Raw genomic sequence first — 20825 nt, 5'->3', positions numbered from 1 at the left:
TGATGGATTAATTAGGCTTAATAGATTCGTCTCGCGATTTAGCCTATGGGTTCTGCTATTGGTTTTTTAATTAGCTCATATTTAGTCCTCCTAATTAGCATCTGAACGTGTGATGTGACAGGGCTAAAGTTTAGCCCCTGACATCCAAACGCCCCTGTAGTGAATTTAGCAATCTTGCTTTATCTACCACTCTACCTGTGTCCTTCGAACTCAAAAGTCAAGATGTCGTGCAAGCAGCAGTCATGAGGTGAATTCTTTTGAATGGAGATCGACGGGGAGCAATATTCATTGACTGAAGAAACTGTTGCCGTGACTTGCGATCACAGGACTCTGCACATCATATCACCGAAATATCATGGACTGTTTGGAATAGTGGTACGGTGAACTAGCACGTACTGGACCTGTCGAATCCATGGCGGCAGATGGAGCAGTAAAAAGAAAAGGAAAGAACAGAAAAGAAAAAGGTTTCTATGCAACGCAACGTGTGAAGTACAGGAGGAGGCAGTGAGGCAGGGCCTTGACCGCACGTAACATCCATGGCGATAGCCTGATAGTAATAGTAGGAGTAGGCTACTGTGGAACTGGCAGCGGGGCAGTGTGAAGAGCTTGAAATCCGAGGAGGGACAGGCCGTAAAGAAGCCGCAGGAATTTGCCGGTTTGAATTGGGCCGTGTTTAGTTGGGGAATTTGGGAGGTGCCAAATTACTGTTACAGCACTGTAGCACACTGTAGCGTTTCGTTTGTATTTGTGAATTATTGTCCAAATATTGACTAATTAGGCTTAAAAGATTCGTCTCGCAAAGTACAACAAAACTGTGCAATTAGTTTTTAATTTCATCTACATTTAGTACTCCATGCATGTACCGCAAGTTTGATGTGATGGGGAATCTTCTTTTTGCATAGTGTCAAAGTTGGAAGTTGGGAGTAACTAAACATGGCCTTGATTTTGTTTTGAACGAACGTGGATGGGTTGGTTCCGTGTGGAGGTGAGCCTGAATCTGTCACGCTCCTCGGGAACGACGATGCAATGGGTGCGCATCGAACAAGGAACAGGATGAACAAGCATAGCAAAAATTAAACGTAGGATTTGGACTCATGCGGCCTGTTCGCTTCAGCTTATTCAGCCGGCTTATCAGCCACCAAACAGTGTTTTTCTCTCACAACAAATCAGCCGTTTCAGCTTTTCAGCCGGCTTATAAGCCCATGATCTCGGTCGAATTTTGACGGTTTGGACTCATGATCTCTGTCGAATTTCGACTGAATCTTCGTAATAACCCATCGAAACGCTCGTGCAGTCGTGTACTCCTTCTCCCGCCACACGGCCCGAGCAAAGGGGAACGGAGGCACACCGAGGAGCGGGCCCCGTGGTGGCCCCGCACTCGATCCCGCACGCCCGGCGAGCCCCGGCGTCGTCTCCGATGGCGACGTGCTCGTGCTCTGTGTGTCTCTCTCCGTTTCCCTCCCTCCTCTGAATATAAAACTCTCTTCCACGCCCAGTCACTCTCCATTTGGGGAGCTTCCCTTCCCTTGAGCAAGGACCTCGCCCGCAACCTCTCGCTGGCGCTCCTCCTCCTCCACCACCTCCATTTCGCTGCTGGAGCTCAGAGCTCTCACTGGGAGAAGACGAGGAGAGTCGGAGAGGCGCGCTAACTGCTGACCGGGTGGCAATGGGGTATGAGAGGATACACAAAGTCCAGGTAACGCACGAACCATCAGCAGGTCACCATTGGTTCCATGGTCTCATCATTTCGCCTGGCTCTGCTTGCACACTGTAAGATTACTAGGTGATTTGATAGTATGGCGGTGATACTTGTGCTTCAAACTTATCCGTTCTTTCTTCAGTTAAATTCCTTCAGTGGTTCACTTGAAACTTGCAGTGATCATTTTTGTTGTGGTTGAGGTTGGGTCAAACAGCTCTTGCTGCACTGTAGCAGTATAATCCAGCTGATAGTGTTATTTGCAGCAGCAAGCCGCAAATTTAGCAGCTATTTAAAATGACATTTAGTACTTATTAGTAGCAATTGAATACTACTACGTTTTACAGCTTTCCTTGATTCTCTCTGATCAAATCGCTTCCAATGCCTCGGTAACTGCGCGTTTGACCACGTAAAGAATTGGTAGTGCTGTGTTCTAGTGGCGTGATTATTCCTTGGAAACCAAAATTTTTACCCATCCCTCCTGGTGTTAAAATCCTTGGTCTTGTGCGATCGATCCTGGATGCAGATGGGTGTCGTATCTCCAACCAAGCTCAGGATGAAGCTGCTGGGCTCCCATGGCGGCAACAAGGACGAGGCCACTCGCAAGTCGCCGCGGGCGTCGCCGTCGAGGCTCGAACACGACGACGAGGCAGACCACCCCAAGAACAGCCTCCTGCCTCAAGAGCTCGACGAAGGTGCGTTTCTCTTATGGTTAAAAAATATTCATCTTTGCAATCATCAGCGTTGTGCAATTCATTCTGAATTTCTGATTTACATGAGCTACTGGATCGCCTGCAGAGTACCCAAAGGACCGGTCGGATTCGTCCCGGTCGCGCTCCAACGCCAGCCACGGCAGGGCAGCGCGCAGCGGCGGCGGCGGGAGTGGCAGCGGCTGCGACAGCGGGATCGAGAACGGCGGCGCCGGCGGCAACTTCGAGTTCTACAAGGAGGAGAGGGCGGCCCTACAGCCGCCACCGCCGCCCGCGGTGGCCGTGTCCGGGCCGTTCTTCCGGCAGGTGCCGTCCAAGTGGAACGACGCGGAGAAGTGGATCGCGGGGCGGCACGTCGTGCACTCCAACCCCATCTTCTCCAAGAAGCCTGCCGCCGCCGCGTCGCCGCACGGCACCACCGGCGGCGGCCGCGTCGCGCCGGAGTCCGCGGCGTCGAAGGCTGGCGCCGGCGCTTGTTGCGACAGCCAGAGCTCCCGCGGCGGCGGCGGCGGTGGCGCCGTCAGCGCGATGACCGAGCTGTCGTCCAAGTCCTCGTCGCCGTCGTCGGTGAGCGGGCCGGCGAGCAAGCCGCCCCACAAGAGGCTCCGTTTCTCGTCGGCGGGCGCGGCGGCGTCGGTGTCGGTGTCGATGCGGGACGTCGGGACGGAGATGACGCCGATAGCGAGCCAGGAGCAGTCGCGGAGCGGCACCCCCGCCGGCGCCGCCACGCCGTCGCTCAGCCCGCTCTGCTCGGTGCCGTCCAGCCCGAGGGGTGGCGGCAGCGCGTCGGCGTCCTCCTCCGCGTCGGAGCGGGAGCTCCGGCTCAGGACGCGGCGGGAGATCGCCGCGCTCGGGCTGCAGCTGGGCAAGATGAACATCGCGTCCTGGGCCAGCAAAGAGGAAGGCCTTCTCGCCGCCCATGCCGCCGCGTCGCCGGAGGAGAGCACCGTAGACATCGACGAGGATATCAAGAGGAAGGAGTTCGAAGCGCGCGCCAACGCCTGGGAAGAGTCCAAGAAGTGTAAACTCGCCTCAAGGTGTGCCATTTTTGTTTTTTGAAAAAAAAATTGGGAATTGGGAATTTCATCGAAAACGCTTAAATCGATGTTTTTCCGAAAATAAGTCGATGTTCGTAAATTGGGAATAGTTCGTGAACTGTTCTGCTTCTATAATTGACTTCTGAATCGTCTATCGTGTCTGATGCTGCAGATACAAGAGGAAGGAGGGGGAGATACAGGAATGGGAGAGTTGCCAGAAATCCAAATTTGAAGCCAAATTGAGGCAGGCTGAGGTCAGTTTCAGTGTTTCGGTTTCTGAACTTTTTCATTGTCTAAATGACCGATATTGTTGCATTATTCACCAACAAGTGATCACAAAAGAAAAGTGCTGCATTGTTCAGTGTAACATCGATGGCCCTGACAGACTGAATTGCGCAACCACCTTGTGTTTCAGGCGCAGGCTGAGCAGATGAAAGCCCGGGCGAAGCAGGACCTGGCCAAGAGGCTGTCCGCCCTGAGCCACAAGGCGGAGGGCAAGCAGGCGAGGGTGGAGGCTCGCCGGAGCCGGCAGGCGGCCCGGCTGGCGCGGGAGGTGGAGCGCATCCGCAAGACCGGCCGTGAGCCGTGCCGGCTCCGGCGGTGCTGCGCATGGTTCCTGTGATCGGCGCCGGGCTTCCTCCCGTTGGTGCAGATAACTGAACCCTGAAGGTCCCGAACTCTCTGTCAGATGAATGCTTGGGGACGGGACAGCATCATGGCATCAGCTTTGTACATGAAACCATCGTCAAATCTGTCACATGCTGTGTGCTTCTGCACAATTGAGCTATTTGTTGTGGTGTGGATGCCATTGCCAACTGCCCTGTGAGTTGTGAGTTGTGACATGCTCTTGCTGAACTTGGTGCTGCAGCTAGCTCATCTAGACCTGATGTGTTAAGACAGTCTCTTGTTTTGACTGCTCAGCATTACAGAAGCAAAGAGAAACCCCTCGCCCAGTTTGTTGTACACAAGGATGCCAAGAGAATTTAGAGTAAATTCTGAATCAACATCCCTCTCGCATCTTGTTCGCTTCTTCATAAACTCTGCTCTTGCGTTGTCTGAACTCTGAATCTCTGAGCAGGCAGGTTTCAGGAATTGTTCAGTTGCTACGCTTGTCACTCAATTTGCAGCAATCTCTGAGACCAGGCCAACAATAACTGTTCTATCCGAAACTCTGCTTAGTGCTTACTGTCAACCTGATCTGATGCCCAACTTGTAATTCCTGGAAAAGCTACCATCAAGGCTTCCACAAGGATTTGGACTTGGACTTGCGATGGCGGTGGGCTCATGGCTTCCCCTGCACAGGCCGGCGTGCACACAGGCTGACGCCGTGCGCTGCACCTCCTCCTACCTGGCTTGCACACAGGCTGACGCTGCTCCGGGATTGTGAGGCGTCTGTCGCGCGGCGCCGCTGCTGATAGGGGTGGGGAGGCTCTCGGCTCCTTCCCATGGCTTCCCTCGCCGCCTCGTGGCTGGCCGGCGGGCGGCGTTGGCCTCCCCTCGGCCCTCGCCGCCACCACGGGGGTGGACGGTATTCCATTTACCGGCCACCCCCAAGTACCTGCCAGCCGTTTGATTATCAGCCGACGGTTGTGATTTAACAAACGGGCCGTTGAAAGCACCGGGCGCTCCACCGCCCTCTCGTCGTCCCGCCGCTCTGCTTCGCCAGCCTCGCCGCCGCCCTCCGGCGCCATGATCTGCACCGCCTCCTACCTCGCTCGCCGCGTGAACGCAGCGCACCAAGCGTGGCGGGGTCGGCCCCTCCTCCCGAGCGACACCCGACGCGGCGACGCCCACCGTTCGCTCTGCTCCTCCGACCTCACCGGTCACCACCGGCACCATCCACTACCTCTGCGAGGTGCCTGCCGCTGACGCCGCTGCTGGTAGGGACGAGAAGGCTCTCTGCTCCTCTCCATGGCTTCCCTCGCCACGTCGCAGCTGCCGGCGGGAGGCGTTGGCCACTTGGTCTCCGCTCGCCGCGGCCAGGGGGTGGACGGTATTTCAGGTAGCTGTGAGCCGTTCAATCCTCAACCGACGGTTGAGATTAAGCAAGGGAGGCCCAATACCATGGAGCAGTTGAATGGGACCGAGCGCTTCGCCGCCCTGTCGTCGTCCCGCCGGCCGCCGCGCTGCTTCGCCGGACTCTCCGCCGCCCTCCGGCGAGCTCCAATACCCAACTAAATTAAGTTCAGTACTAAGCTCCCGTCATCCTGCTGAAGAGATGATGCGAGCTGTGAGAAATGTGGCGCTTGTTGCCGTAGATGTTGTTAGGGCCTGTTCATGACTAAAGGTGTACTGTCACCTTGAATGTTTATATTCTAATTCTTAGAAGTATTAAATATATGTTAATTATAAAACCAATTGTATAAATGAAGGTTAATTTGCGAGATGAATCTATTAATCCTAATTATGCTATAGTAAATATGTGTTAGTCATGAATTAATTAAGCTTCGTAGATTTGTCTCGCGAATTAGCCACGGTAATTGCTTTATAATTACTTCATGTTTAGTTTTTCTAATTGGTATCCACGTGACCCAAAAGTTTTCAATCCAAGCAATAGTAAAATATCATCCAATAAATTGCTCTGCTTCAGCTGCAGGGAAATTTCAGAGATTCTCCCTTCAACAGTTTGAGTCCAACATTCTTAATGGCACCACATGGATCTAACAAGAAGCTAAATGACCCCACATAAAAAGGGTACCTGTCTCCTATACTACACCCTGATTCTATGGAACTATGATTTTAGCCCTAGCACATGACCACCACTCTCCATAAACCATGCAATGATGCAAATTGGCATGAATCCAGGCAGAATAACAGGTCACAGACTGCTGAGCTATAAACAGGGCAAAATTTTGACTTGGTTGACATGCAGCAATATAAAACTACCGCAATTTGAGGGGGAAAATTGAGGAAGGCGACAGGTTTGAATGGTTTAGGCTCCACATGGAACCATCAGTTTTAGATATGATATATGTATATAGCTACAGGGCTAGGTCACCTCTACAGTGAGTGCCTGCATTCATACTTCCATAGAGCAATTCTTGCCTGCCATCTAGAGCTTAGGCTAGGGCTATCGCATAGCTACACCAGCTATCATAAAACATGTCCATTACCATAGTGATACAATGGATCATATCTAGCTATACTAACGACTAGGTTATTCCTCGCGAGCGAACGGGACTAGAGAGAAGACCACAGGAAATGCGGTGACTAGCGGATGGCAATCCTGCGATGCCAAATTGCTGGTTTGGTTTGGATTCCGGTCTTCATCTCAGTAGTCTAGGGGAACCACAGGTGCAATGCTGCCGGTGAGGTTCTGCATGCTGTGGCCTGCAGAATAGTCATCGCAAGCCACACTGCTCTGTAGCATCGTTGCTCCAGGTGTAGACAGAAGGTCGTCCCCGCCACGGACCATCTGCTGCACGTCTTGTGGCGAGAGGATCTTTATGCACCACACGCTATTCACAAACTCCCTGGAAATTGTGCATCCGACGATCATTGTTAGTTGAGTGAAAATTCAGACAGAACAGAAGAGGAGCATAGTTCTGGATGTACGTACTGCCACGGGTCGTCGCCGACGAGAAGAATATCATTTTCCCGGTCGACGAATACAAGCTGCCAGCCTGATCTTACAGGGTCCTCCAGTTGGCCTTCAAGACCAAATAATCGCTCGAGCTCGCTACGTAACTCGTAGTAGCTGCTGAATCTGGTGATATCGAGCGATCTCCCGAGGGACCCTGATTTGTAAACCTAGGGTGGAAATAAAAAGGCAACAGAAGTCATCAAAAGGATGTGATTGTTAATCCAAGCATCTAATGCGCATTCTAAAGTACAGAACTTTAACATGTAATTGACTGCTTGGCTACCATCAACCCACTAAAAATGGTCTTTTGACTCCATAAAGTGAAGTCTATTGCAGCTACCAACTTCACAAGCTCTCTTATCAGTTTAAAGGAATATACAGCAAGTAGGAAATACATACCTTCACAAAGGTTCCACCTTGTGATGGGTTCACGCCACAAACATCATCAAGAGAATTGAAGGTTCCTGATTCACCCAAACAACTGGAAGTTGCTAAGGAGTTTTCAGGTAGCAAATTCACATCACTATATCTTAATGAAGCTATGGTTATCGCATCAGTTCCACTGCCAACACCACCACTCCTGACAGTTGTCATGCCATCATGGATTGCAAATGATGAAGAAAGCAGGTGACTCTGAACATTTGTACCAAGTGCCTGGGCACTAGAACCATCTCTTGCTGATAGTGGTGCCAATGTGCCAGAAATGTGAGACACATTACTCTGGTGACTCACTTTCTCAAGCTTGTGCTGCACAGATTGAGCTTCAAGATTAGCAAGGGGTTCCACAGCCAACCTTTTTGAAGGCCATCCCTCTGATGCCATTAATTGGCCACTTCGAGGCAGATTAAGAAGGTTTGAGGCTTCTTGGCTCGAAAAGTTCTGAAAACTGTTTTGCAGATGCAAACCTGGGCTGCTGTTTCCTTCAAACATGTTCTGCTGGTAGAACGAGGACACAGGAAGCAAAGAAGACTGTGATTGAGAAGCAGATCCAGCCTCAGACATGCTAGAAGCTACATTGGTAATATCATGACAATTAGATGAGAGGTGCTGTTGCATATCCTGATGAGATTGTTGTTGCAGAACTTGCTGTGTTTGCTGCTGCTGCTGTGGTGCTGACTCCTGCTGCTTTTGCAGCTGCAGCTGCTGTAGCTGACTTTGAAGGAACCCAGAGTTGCCTGTGTTCTGGCCATAACCTTGCTGCACAGCTTGCAGGGGTGGCTGCTGAGATTGGAACTGCATCTGCTGTAGAACAGGATTTCCATACAGAGGATCTAATCCACCATTCAAATTTTGAGCCTGTTGGACTGGCAATAGAGAAGATGTCTGCTTCAAATGATCCCCACCTCTAATTTCTTCCAGTGCAGCAGCAGCCATCTGCTGGTAAGTATCTGGCTTCAGACCCAGCAATGGATAATCTATTCTCGGCTGAAGCCATGGTGACACTCCAAATCCCTGGAAGTTCAAAGACTGGGCCCCTCTGTTTCCATCTCGAAGCCACATGAGAGAAGAATAACGAGCAAACTCATCACTCCTCCCGCCTGCATATATAAAGAGAAATTAGTTAGAGAAAAGACTGAAAAGAACTGTTGCAATGAATACTGGTGTTCTGGTCAACAATCAGTCTACCATTGAACATGGGCAGTCCCGAAGCCCACGGGCGCTTAAGTCTTAAAGGAAAAGCAGTAGGGTACATCGGAAAGGTTGTCAATGGCTCAATCTCCCAGAGTGAAACCCTTGGTTGCTTATCACCAGCTGTAGACTCATCCCAACCAACCTACATTATCACACACCCAAAGGGGAAGAAACCATCATTAAAATGCAAAAATGTTCTCACAAAGGGATACATAAAGCATGTGACAGAAGATTTGGCAGAGAAAGTTGAACTAAATAAGATACAATGCTTTCCAATGACAGTTTTCAAATGAATTCACCTTCACAGAACGCCAGTGTGAGTTTGGCCATCGCTCTGAGTCCAGATCACTTATGCCTGTGATCGTACCCATGTATCTGAAAAAAGAAGCAACCATAAGGTGTGCATTATTTTCAACTTTTCATGCTGTGAACACAGTTTCAACTCACCGTCTGACACTTGATTCCTCTGTCTCAAAAAGCATACGGAATCGCATTCCAACAGACACACGTGTGTGGTAAACAGCTTTCACATACTTAGCCAGTGGAATGACAAACTCAGAAGGGCTAGCCCTGACAAAAGATGACCATGTTAATTAATTGCAGAAGCAAGGTAAGCAAGTATAATATGGTATGATCATAGTATTCATACCGAGGATTATAGAAAATAGTGAAACGACTGTTTGTGGCTGCAGCATGAGCTGCTGCTGCAAGAAGACCAATATGCATGCTATCGCTTGATAGCACAGACGAGGGCATAACAGTCTGTGGACGATTTGCACGACGAATTCCCAAAAGAAGTTGGTTATTGTCGTTCCTGATTAAAAAGCAAAAAGGTCTTACCATATCAGCAACATGTGCAACCTCTGAGACTTTAAAAAGTAGAAGGATGGGGTTCAGTTAAAAAATAAGAGTAGAAAAATACCAGATAAATATGATAGAATCCCCTGCTACTAGTCTTTTCGCACTTACAAATACACTCCAGCCCGTCGTCAGGAGATGCCTTTTTGGCTGACCTGCACAACACATGCAGGGCCAAAACATTTCACAATTAAGATACAAAAAGAATTGCCAAGACATCCCGAAATATAAGTTGAAGTACCAACAACTTTACAAGACAGCTAAAGGAGGTAAGGAAACATTATCAACACAACATTTTCCAGATAAACTATACTAACCTAACTACCTAAGCCAAATCACACTAGTCTTGATGGCAAAAAGATGGAACCTTGATATACGTAACTAGTGGAAGCTACTCCTGCACAGTACACATATTCACACTTTCTTATTGACAATTAAAGTTCCATTCCCTTGTTCATAATCAACCATAACCATCTCTGCATCATCTACCATAGTTTAAGTACATACCACGAAAAATGTGGCGAAATTTCCACTCGTTGTCATGCAGATCTCTTGCAATCAGCTCCTGCACTGGAGGTTGTTGTGAAAAATCCTGCAGATGCTCAAATAAATTAGTTTTTCCAAAAGAACACCACAAAATCATTTCTTATATCAAGCTTAAAGCAATTAAATTTTTAGTTAAAGTCTTCAAAAGACAAACCAGTGGGGGGAAGACTTTCTCAGCTGCTCGGCGCGGAACAGAGAATCCACCATGAGTACTTGTATCACTTGCAGTCAATGTCTTGCAGAAGTAATTAGTTGGCTGCTTGCTACCAGCACCCAATTCAATCGGAAGAAAAGGTTCCTTTTGCTCTTCCTGCCCATGGAATCACTTGATGAATGAATAGCCATTGTAATACCTTCTGAATGAACCTTTTATGAGAATTCAGATTACGAATTAAAGCTAAGTGGACATTGGTAAAATACCGGACTCAATGGTTGCAGTGTCATCTGGGCATAAACTTCTTCAGTCTCTGCATCAGCCTGCATTAGCACAAATAAATTATTTCATAATCCTTCTTAAAACACTACATGATGATCCATTAAGTTCAAACTCACATGCATGGTGACATTATGAAGCTGGCAGATTAACTGCGGAGGTAGATTTGGGTAGTTCGGGATCTGAGCATCAACTTCTTTATTAGTTGATGCAGCAACCTGCATGAAAATAAAAGTACGAAAGAACCTCTTAAGCACAAAGGCACAAGCACAAGTGATTCTCTACAAATGATTTAATGTAGAAAACTAAATTTACTTAAAAATGACTTCAAAGGGAATCAATCTTTAAAAAAAGTTGATTATTTGAATAATAATATTTTTATGGATATAGTTGGGCAAACTAGTTTTTCAGTGGAACCTTTGGTGCTGTTATGTTTAGAATCCATTGGTATACAACCAGAAGAACCGGAAAGGCACCAGCACAAGTTAAGCTTTTTATTCCTTGTTTTCAAAACCTGAAGTCAACAAACTCGGCCATGCCTAGTTTATTCCAAGATACTGCTGCACAAACTAAGTGACCGACCTGCTCACTATGGCCCTGAGGAAAGTAGACGACCCGGCTCCCAACCATAGGCAAGGACACAAGGGGCCCAGCGCATGCATGCCATAGCTCGGAGTTCAGACACCTTTGTTCCCCTGCAAAATGCCAAACACACATGAGCGGAACAGCAAGCAACCAGAAAGCAGAGTTCATGTGAAGCTACTATTTGTACTTGGCTACAGACAAGTGGAGGTTCAGTGTATGTCAATAATACTAGAACATGTGAAGCCGAGCAATGCAAGAACTTTTTCTTTTGTGCAAATCAGCAAAGAAGATGAATGAATGTAATGTAATAATGCACATACAATTTTGCTAATTTGTATGGAAACATCAACCCACAATGCACAATGACACACTGCACAATCCACTAAACAATGCAGACAGTAACGCAAGCTGAGAAATTCTGGACTGAATCGATACCAAAAGGGTGATCCGGGATATACCATCACTTTCCGGCGAGGGCTCCGGCATCTTGGACGGGGAGAGATTCATCTCCACCACCAATACGACCCGGAACAAGAACACCTAGCTCCACCGCACCGGAGGACGACCGACTGTCCTCCTCAGCACCTCACCATGCTCCCAACAACAACGCCAACCTGCTTCCCTTGCGCCCAGAACATCACTTCCTCTGCTGCAGGCTGCTGCTGTCTCCTCCCACTTTCCCTCGGAGCAGCAGCCACCTCCGTTTGAAGAAAACCACTACCCGAACCCCGGACTGTCACGGCAAGCACGAGCCATTGCTTACCTCATCGCCCCGGAACCCACAGCTGAGCTCTCCCGCCAAGCACCGCCTCAAAGCTCCAACCTTTCCCCAAAGAACCGACGGAAAGCGCCGAAACAAGCACGGCCTGATCCAAGGAGCTGGGTTTCCGACAGCCGACGGAGCAAACACGCGGAGAAACCGAGGCACGCCGCCGGCCCCGAGCTCATCAGATCACGAAGCAGCCGCAGGCCACTCCTCCCCGAGCTTCAGCCCCACGAATTCGCTCCACCGGGAGACTACCGCAGCTCACCGCCTAAAATCCCCAATGCACGCGCGGGGCCCTCCGGACCAAGCCCCGCGCCCCAAACTCCCGCCTCAGGCAGCGCCGCACCACCACCGCGAGCGCCCCCGAGAGCACGGGAACCCGCCGCCGAGCTCAGGGAACCCCCGGCCTCGCCGGCAGCGCGCGGTCACGCCAGTCTCCGAGCACCGCGCGGCCTCCCATTCGCCACCGGCGGCCGAATCGGGCGGCGCGACCACCGGGCTGGAGCGGAGGGAGCGGCGTGAGGCGCCTGGGTGTGGGCTGACGGGGAACCCTAGGGGGCCTAGGCCGCCATGGCTGGATCGAGGACGGGGAGGGGGAGGGGGGGGAGTGGAGTGGTGTGGGTGCGGTGCTTCTTTCTTTCCGCTTTTTTCTTTCGGTTTATGGGGAAGCCAAGAATAGGAAGAGGGGAGCTTCTCGGAAACAGTAAAAAAATATCTGGAAAAAGGGTAGATTTATATCTTCCGCTTTATCCTCTTTAGAAAAGGGTTATTTAATTTGTTCTGTGGGTTTGAAGGTTTTGACTGGGTTTATGCTTAGAAAAACTGGATCTACGAGGATTATTTTAGAGAGAATCCGCTGTTGCAAGTGGATGCTTATTCGCTTTTAGTACGGTGGGTTTTTTCCCTCTTAGCCGTGACGAGCGGTGACTGTCAACCGCAAGTAAATATTAAAATATGTGCCAACAAATTTTGGCAAGTGAAATATTCATATAACTTTTAAATATATGATGTTTAAAACAAGGCACTAAATTTATTTATAAACTAATTGTTTGTTCTATACGTCATTTAGCAATAATTAAATATGCTTGAGTATGGAATAACTGAGTGGTTGGCATTGGAAATTTAAGGCCTGTTTTCTTCCACTTGCTAAACTTTAGCATCCGTCACATCGAATGTTTAGATACTAATTAGGAGTATTAAACGTAGACTATTTACAAAACCCATTACATAAGACGAATCTAAACGGCGAGACGAATCTATTAAGCCTAATTAGTCCATGATTTGACAATGTGTTGCTAAGTAAATATTTGCTAATGATGGATTAATTAGGCTTAATTAGGCTTACTTATGTAATTGGTTTTGTAAATAATCTACGTTTACTACTCCTAATTAGTATCTAAACATTCGATGTGACACGTGCTAAAAATAAGACACGGGAAGAAAACGCCCCCTTAGACCAGCTGCTCTGCTTATCAGATGTCAAATGTGGTATATTAGATAGAATGCTGGTTGTCTAATTTAAGTAGGAGTAAGTGCCAACGAAAACATCTTTGAAAACATGCACATGTCCACGATCAACTGTTTGATCAACGTATGGGGCATTACATACTGCACTGCAGATGTAGATAGAAAACTTCTTGTAAAAGTAATATCTTCGAGATAAGCAGCTATTAGAATATCAGATGTCACGTTTGCAAATCCTTTTGGTAGACAGTATAAAATATCGATTTAGAGAGAACAGTATCTATTTGTTTCTACACAATTTGCACTGATCCAATTTAAAATTGCTTATTTCCCAAAAAAATCCAAATTGCTTATTAATAAATCTATAAAAAACAACTTTCGCGGGAAAACAAAGTGCATAGTAAACCAGGTACGAGTCCACGCGCACAGAGAGAAACAAGGGGGACACGGTTCGTGACGGCAACACTAATCAACTAGAAATGACCATTACACCCTCGCGTTCTCCGCCTATTTCACAGTATTTGCCCTGCCGGTGCCGGGCCCGCTCCGGAGCGCGGACGGCCCAAAAGGCCCTGAGCCGACGGGAGCACGTGCGCGGAAGGGCAGCACAGTCATTTTCGCTGTGCGCCGTGGTCCTCTCCCGTCGTACGAGGATTCGTTCCCACTGGCCACTGGGATGATGGCGAGCCACCCGTGTGCCGCGCGTGTGGTGGGCAGATCCGGTCCGTCCGACGGGGGATCGACGGGTGGCGTTGCCCTCCAGCGTGGCAGCAAGCGACTCGAGCGAGTCGTGCAGTACAGGTAAAGCCAGAAGCCCAGCCATGCCGTCCAAAGCTTTGTACGAGTACTTGTACTTGTATACGAGTATTTCGTCCTACAGGAATAAGTTTTGTACTTACTGGAGTAGTAGCAGCAGTAGGGGTAGCCAGCCCGTAGCCGTGGCAGCACGCAGCGAAGACCAAGTGCTACGTGGCGGTACAGCAAGTGCTGCGACAGAGCTTCCGTCGTCGTCGTCGACTCTTTCTCCGGTCGCCGTGCTGGCGAGCTCCCAGCTCCGATCTGGCCCGTGCCGTGACGCCGGCGACCAAGGGCACGCAGAGCTGCTGCGCCTCCTGGTGGAGTGCACGCCGGGGCGTTGACTGTTTTACGGAGTACTTTCACCGGCACGGGCCCCGCAACCCGCTGCCTGAAACTACCGACCTACCGACCGTAATAAAAGCCTCCGCCCATCCGCGCATACTTCCCCCGGGCCCACCTGTCTGTCTGGCTCGGCTCGCTTCTGCGTGCGCTGCGCTGCGCCGCCCCGACGCCTCGTCTCGAACTCCCAGCTCCGACGCCGCCGCCCCCCGCCTCGCTCGCCGCGCCCACCTCGCCGCGCGCCTACCCGGCCTCCTCCCACCCGCTGACCAGCCGGCCCCACCATGCCAACCCGCCACCGCGTGGGCTTCGCGTCGCTGGGCGGGCGTGGAAAGCCGGGGGCGAGGGGACGGGACACGGCGGTGCCGACACGACGGGACCCGACGCTGCGCCGCGCAGCAGCCGCCGTCCGATGCGCGACGGGACGGGTCGTCGTCTGGCCCTGGCTGGCTGGCCGGTGCAGTGCAGGCGTGCAGCCGCTCCCCGTCGGCCGCCGTGCGGCGGTGCCCAGTGACGCCGCCCAGTGAGCGAGAGCGAGCAGAGCAGAGCACGCACGCGTGCCGGCCGCCGGTGGGTCCCGGCCGGCGCGCAGCGGCCGGCGGGTCTACGGGGAGCGCCTGCGACCTGCGGCGGCTTTTGCGAAGCTGACGGCACAGGAGTGCAGTGCCGGACGCGGTGACGTGTCGGGCGTGGGCAGCGGGGGCATCGGGTAGGTGGACTGACTGCTGCTACTGCCTGCATACTGCTGGGTGGGCTGCTGGGAGGAGGAGCCCGTGTTGGGCCGGCCCAGGTACGGGCGGCATTATGATGACGATGAGACCCACTCACTGCCTCACAGTATGTGCGGTGCCCGTGTGCGCAGTGTGTTGTGACGACCGGGGACACGTGGCCAGCTGCTATTTGGCAGGGTCTGATAGGGAGGGAGCGAGCGACGACGACGGCCGCGTCCTTCTGGCAGCAGCAGTCACCCGGGGCCCACTGGCTCCGTTGTTTATGCTTCCGTTCGTGTGATTAGAGAAGACCCCGCGGCGATGCTCAGCACTGAGCTGAAATTTTTGTTGGTGTTGGGTGTTGACTGCCGTTGAGGCATGTTCGTAGTTCATCAACGTTCCTTGAAAAAAGCCGGACCCTTCTCCTTCCCAAGCGAGCATCCAGATCTAGTGCCGCTCGGTGGCCTCTCCCGTCTCCGGCGTTCTCGCCGGCGGCCAGAAGGAGAGGAGACACCCCGAGGCCCCAAAGCCTTTACTAGCTACAGTTTATAGGTTTCTAGAGCTTGATTAGTTTGAAGCCAAAATTTTAGCATTCCAGGGTTTTGGCAAGCCAAAAGTTGGGTAAAAACTTGCCAATATTTTGGTATAATAAATGGGAGATGTGGCAAATTTGTGTACCAAACCAAATAGTGGCCAAAATGTTGGTTTGCCAAAACTTTGGCATGCCAACATTTTGGTAGCAAACCAAGGCTAGTTTGTTTTTTTTTCAGCTGTTGCTCGGATGAGCGTTTCCTCCCTCTTCTTCCTGGCTGCCGGCGCTGTGGTGGCGCTCGTTGTCATCACTAGTTTCCACGACGCGTACCACGAAGCTCCAAAAGGTAGAGGTGAGTGCCAATAAAATAAATCCCAGCGCATCCCCTCTCCATCTCCATACCGTTCCCCCTCCATCCGTGTCGCCCTGCCCGTTGGAGCCTTCTTCCTCACCGAGACTCGGCAAGAAGCTGCTCAAGGGAGGGAAGGCTACTCCTCCACGCCCAGGCCTAGATCCGCCTCACACCCACCTCATCGTCCTTGCTATGGATCTGGACTTCCCACCATTGCTGGCGATGCGGCTGACTTCAGCTCGCCTAAGTCAGTCATGCCATCTCTCCAACGCCACCCATCCTCGTGCAGCGGAGCTACTACACATACAAGCGCTCCAGGACCTGCGTCAACTTCGACAACATCGTCACCAGTCGTGCTCTCCGTCGGTCACCGCGGGATTCCATTGAGCCCATCTACTACACCCTGACGTCAAGCTCCTTCAACATACAACCTCATCAGAAATGTCTTCCATGGAAGATTAAACGTCTAATCATTTCTAAACAATGTACTTATCAAATACACGAGTGCACAATCTGACGAAGACGACTATTAACTAAATCGTAATTGATTGCCGTGCGGCAACCACAAACTCAATTCAGTAATAAAAGCCCAAATTAACTCGAAGTGAACACCCGTCTAACTCTAAACTCACGTGATTAATTAACGTAAACCTGCACTAGAAACCCCACCCGCGAAACACGGTCTTAAGTAACCGCCAGGTCAGCATCAATGCCCTAGTTGGCAATGGTCATCGCATAACCACCAGCCTTCCCTTTCCCTTCCCGTCCGTCCCACCCCCCTCCCGGATCCTCCCAGACCCGCCAAGCGCCACCGCCGTTTCGGATCCGGGCCCGCTAGCGGGTCCGGGAACACACCCACCCGCTCCTCGCCGGCGACCCGGCGCCGCCCCCGGAGCCATGAAGCGCGCACGCAGCTCCGAGGTGTTCGTCGGCGGCAGCCGGCTGCGCGCGCGCCGGCGCCTGGCTCCCCTCCTCGCCGCGGCGGCGTTCGCGTACCTACTCTTCGTGTCAGTCAAGCTCGCCGGCTTCGGCGGCGCTGGGCCCGCGGGTGCCGTCAGCCGCCTGTCCGCCGCGGGAGCGGGCGCGGGCGAGCCGCTGCGGGGGAGGGTCGAGCAGCCGGCGGTTCCCCGGGCCCGCGCGCGCCCCGCGGCGGCCGTGTCCGGGTACGGCCGCATCACCGGCGAGATCCTCCGGCGGCAGGAGTCCGGCGGGGGGCGGCGGAGGCGGTGGGGCCAGCTGGGGAACTTCACGGAGCTGGAGCGCACGGCCGCCGAGGCGTGGGCGCTGGGGGCCAAGGCGTGGGAGGAGGCGTCCGCGTTCGCCGGCGACGTCGACTCCATCGCCTCCCGCGACGCGGGGGAGTGCCCCGGCTCGCTGGCGCTCGGGGGCGGCGGGGAGGCGGCGGCGTTCCTGCCGTGCGGGCTGGCGGCCGGGTCGGCGGTGACGGTGGTGGGCACGCCGCGGGCGGCGCGGCCGGAGTACGTCGAGGCGCTGGAGCGGAGCGGCGCGGGCAACGGGACCGTGATGGTGGCGCAGTTCGCGGTGGAGCTCCGCGGGCTGCGCGCCGCAGACGGCGAGGAGCCGCCCAGGATACTGCACCTCAACCCGCGGCTGCGCGGGGACTGGAGCGGCCGGCCAGTGCTCGAGATGAACACCTGCTTCAGGATGCAGTGGGGCAGGGCGCAGCGCTGCGACGGCACCCCCTCGAGAGATGACGCTCAGGGTAAGAAATGCGCTCCAACATCCTTTGTTTCGAAATTCGGATTAACGACAACAATGCAAGTAGCAACCTTGGCATGGTTAATTGCACAATGCAAATGCAAGCACCCTGTTATTGGGAAATGTCAAGAAGCTTGTAGCCTGAACTGAATGGAACAATATGCCGTCAAGACACCTACTTCAGTGTTTCCTATCATTCCAGGCAGAAAACTTGTGAATTTTTCACCTGTTAAGGCAATTGGCTTGTGCGTCTATTCTTGCTTGCGGTGGAGGCTTTGGCTGAAAAATGGAAACTTTGGTGCAAGGCTGCAAAGGTGCTGAATCAATATGTGTATTAACCAGTGGCCATGCATTCCAATTTTTTCATTTTCACGAGTCATGTTATCTGCTGCTATGTTATGGCTACTTCGTTTGTACTTATCCTTGCAGTCTGTTGACTTTGCAGTTGATGGATTCAGAAAATGTGAGAAATGGCAGAGACGGGACATAGTTGAATCAAAAGAAACAAAGACAAGCTCATGGTTCAACAGGTTTATCGGCCGAGCAAAGAAACCAGAAATGACATGGCCATTCCCATTTTCAGAGGGCAAGATGTTTGTTCTCACTATCCAAGCTGGTGTTGAAGGATACCATATCAATGTGGGAGGCCGCCATGTTGCCTCGTTTCCTCATAGGATGGTAAATTTCAGTTCCATTGCCAAAGAATTTATTGCATCACAGAGATACTATGAGGTTCTGGCAAAGAAATCACTGGGTGCTTCCTTTTTATTGTAAATGTTTATCAGGGATTTGCTCTTGAAGATGCTACAGGTTTAGCCGTAACAGGGGGCATAGATGTTCACTCTGTGTATGCAACAGCACTTCCGAGGGCCCATCCTAGTTTTTCTCTACAACAAGTCTTGGAAATGTCTGAAAAGTGGAAGGCTCGCCCTGTTCCAGTGGAACCAATTCAGCTTTTTGTTGGCATTCTCTCTGCTACAAACCATTTTGCTGAGCGCATGGCTATTCGGAAAACCTGGATGCAGTTTCCAGCGATCCAATTGGGAAATGTGGTTGCTCGGTTCTTTGTCGCACTGGTAAGATTAGTTCTCATGATTTCACAATGGTCCAATCCCTTATGCTTGCATTGTGTGGGCTATGCTAATTCGGATCTTGATATAGCAGTGACATGATGAGCCTTTGACCTGTTTTCTTCTGTAGAGCCATAGGAAGGAGATAAACGCAGCACTAAAGAAGGAAGCAGAATATTTTGGAGACATAGTCATTCTGCCATTTATCGACCGGTATGAGCTGGTGGTTCTGAAAACAGTTGCGATCTGTCAATATGGGGTTAGTCATCCTACATTCATGTTAAATAGCTATTGCCAATGTGTCCTCTAGCATCGGCAACTGGTGACAGCCATTTTTTTATATAGGTGCAAAATGTTACTGCGGATTATATCATGAAGTGCGATGATGACACCTTTGTGCGGCTTGATATAGTATTGCAACAAATCACTACCTACAACAGAACCTTACCTCTTTATCTGGGCAACTTGAATCTCCTGCACAGGCCTCTAAGAAGGGGCAAATGGGCCGTGACCTATGAGGTACCTTAGCACCAATGTTAACATCATAGTTTTGCAATTTTTTACACACATATATATGCTCTTAAGTGTATGCCTACAGGAATGGCCTGAAGCGGTGTATCCCCCGTACGCCAATGGACCTGGTTATGTCCTCTCAATCGACATTGCAAGAGACATCGCATCCCGGCATGCAAACCACTCCTTAAGGGTGAGGTTTACTCTGAATTGCAATGCATCTGTTTCCGCCCTGCGCCTACCACTAACACCTCCCAGTGGCGATCATCTACTGGCAGCTGTTCAAGATGGAGGACGTGAGCATGGGAATGTGGGTGGAGGACTACAATGCCACTGCACCGGTGCAGTACATCCACAGCTGGAGGTTCTGCCAGTTCGGCTGCGTGGATAACTACTTCACGGCACATTACCAGTCTCCCAGGCAGATGCTATGCCTCTGGGATAAACTGTCAGCCGGCCGAGCACAGTGCTGTAACTACAGATAACGCGACGCTCCAGGGGTGCAGGTGGAATCAGATGGCTATCCATGTGGTATCCTTTGTCCCACGATCATGTACAACAGGAGAATTTCAGGATCTCCACTGCATCCTTTGGCTTCAGCTCCATCCGATCCACTAACCCTAGAAACCATTTTGACATCTCATGTTCAATTCTTTGATCTTTATGAGATTTATAGGTGTGGAGATTTATAGGTGTGTGGGTGTGATCAACTGCTTCACCTTCATTGAGGTGGATGCAAAGATGAGGGAGGAGTAATGGAATCCACGTTGGCTGCTTGTACAGGGGCAAGTTCATTTGTAAAACTGCAAATCTGTATCCACTATTGGTGGACAGTAAGTCAGCATGACGGCATGAATGGAATGAGAAACTGTTTCCCTATATGCGCATCTTATGTGCGTGTGCTTCGGCATTGATATCTATGCATTCATTCAGTAGTGCACGAATCTTAATGCAATTTCTGAAGATGATGTAAGAAAACCATCCTAATAGCGCAGCTGCTTAACTACGGTAGAATGTCCTGCGCTGCACGTTGCTGCTTGCAAAAAAAAAAAAACTTGGTCATACAAATGTCAATAGAAACGAAAGTAAGGGCCTATCTCCTTCATTTTTGAATTTACCGTTGATCATAGATCTTAGGGCACGTTTGGTAATTTTGGGCCGGTTTGGATTTCTTGACGAGGCTTGCCTCGCCTGGCTGGTCAAGGAGAGCGAGCTGTGTTCTGAAGTTTGGAAGGGTTGCCAGCTGCATCGATGTTTGTGAAAGCAAGATTTTCCCTTGCTTGCTCGGGCGAGCTGTATCACCTCTCCGCTGCTGGCAAGGCTCTCCTTGCTGGGCGAGGCCAGCTAGCAAACAAGCCAAACGTCCCCGCCTCTTCAACTCGCCTCGCCTAGCTCGGCAGGGTAAACTTGCCGGCGCAGGAGAGCGGTTCTGGCTCGCTTAGCTTCGCGTGCAAAAAGCTTGGAAGCTCAAGTCCTGAGACC

At 51.2% G+C, this 20825-nt stretch overlaps 3 protein-coding genes across 3 annotated transcripts; 2 read left to right on the top strand and 1 right to left on the bottom strand.

The window, feature by feature from the left end:
* Positions 1-1525: 1525 nt before the first annotated feature.
* LOC101781188 (remorin 4.1) lies at positions 1526-5786 on the top strand. The gene is made up of 5 exons (XM_022825009.1): positions 1526-1696; positions 2223-2391; positions 2495-3443; positions 3616-3697; positions 3859-5786. The coding sequence occupies exons 1-5, from the start codon at positions 1667-1669 to the stop codon at positions 4063-4065; spliced, it is 1437 nt and encodes a 478-aa protein (XP_022680744.1). The 5' UTR covers positions 1526-1666; the 3' UTR covers positions 4066-5786.
* A 532-nt stretch (positions 5787-6318) lies between these two features.
* On the bottom strand, positions 6319-12489 carry LOC101780785 (auxin response factor 25). The gene is made up of 14 exons (XM_004963165.3): positions 11539-12489; positions 11078-11190; positions 10615-10713; positions 10483-10539; positions 10217-10372; positions 10024-10108; positions 9581-9671; positions 9308-9472; positions 9106-9228; positions 8958-9033; positions 8653-8800; positions 7426-8564; positions 7003-7193; positions 6319-6916 (listed from the first exon to the last, which is right to left on the bottom strand). The coding sequence occupies exons 1-14, from the start codon at positions 11585-11587 to the stop codon at positions 6715-6717; spliced, it is 2694 nt and encodes an 897-aa protein (XP_004963222.1). The 5' UTR covers positions 11588-12489; the 3' UTR covers positions 6319-6714.
* Positions 12490-16808: 4319 nt separating this feature from the next.
* Positions 16809-20222, top strand: LOC101780385 (hydroxyproline O-galactosyltransferase GALT2). Its single transcript, XM_004963164.3, has 7 exons — positions 16809-17764; positions 18206-18438; positions 18546-18836; positions 18961-19089; positions 19176-19349; positions 19429-19536; positions 19622-20222. The coding sequence occupies exons 1-7, from the start codon at positions 16939-16941 to the stop codon at positions 19826-19828; spliced, it is 1968 nt and encodes a 655-aa protein (XP_004963221.1). The 5' UTR covers positions 16809-16938; the 3' UTR covers positions 19829-20222.
* The last annotated feature ends 603 nt before the right edge of the window (positions 20223-20825 follow it).

The sequence above is a fragment of the Setaria italica genome, chromosome III (assembly GCF_000263155.2).
Source record: "Setaria italica strain Yugu1 chromosome III, Setaria_italica_v2.0, whole genome shotgun sequence".
NCBI lineage: Eukaryota > Viridiplantae > Streptophyta > Magnoliopsida > Poales > Poaceae > Setaria > Setaria italica.
The sequence above is the reverse complement of the archived record's forward strand: the minus strand, read 5'-3'. Positions and strand labels throughout refer to the sequence as shown.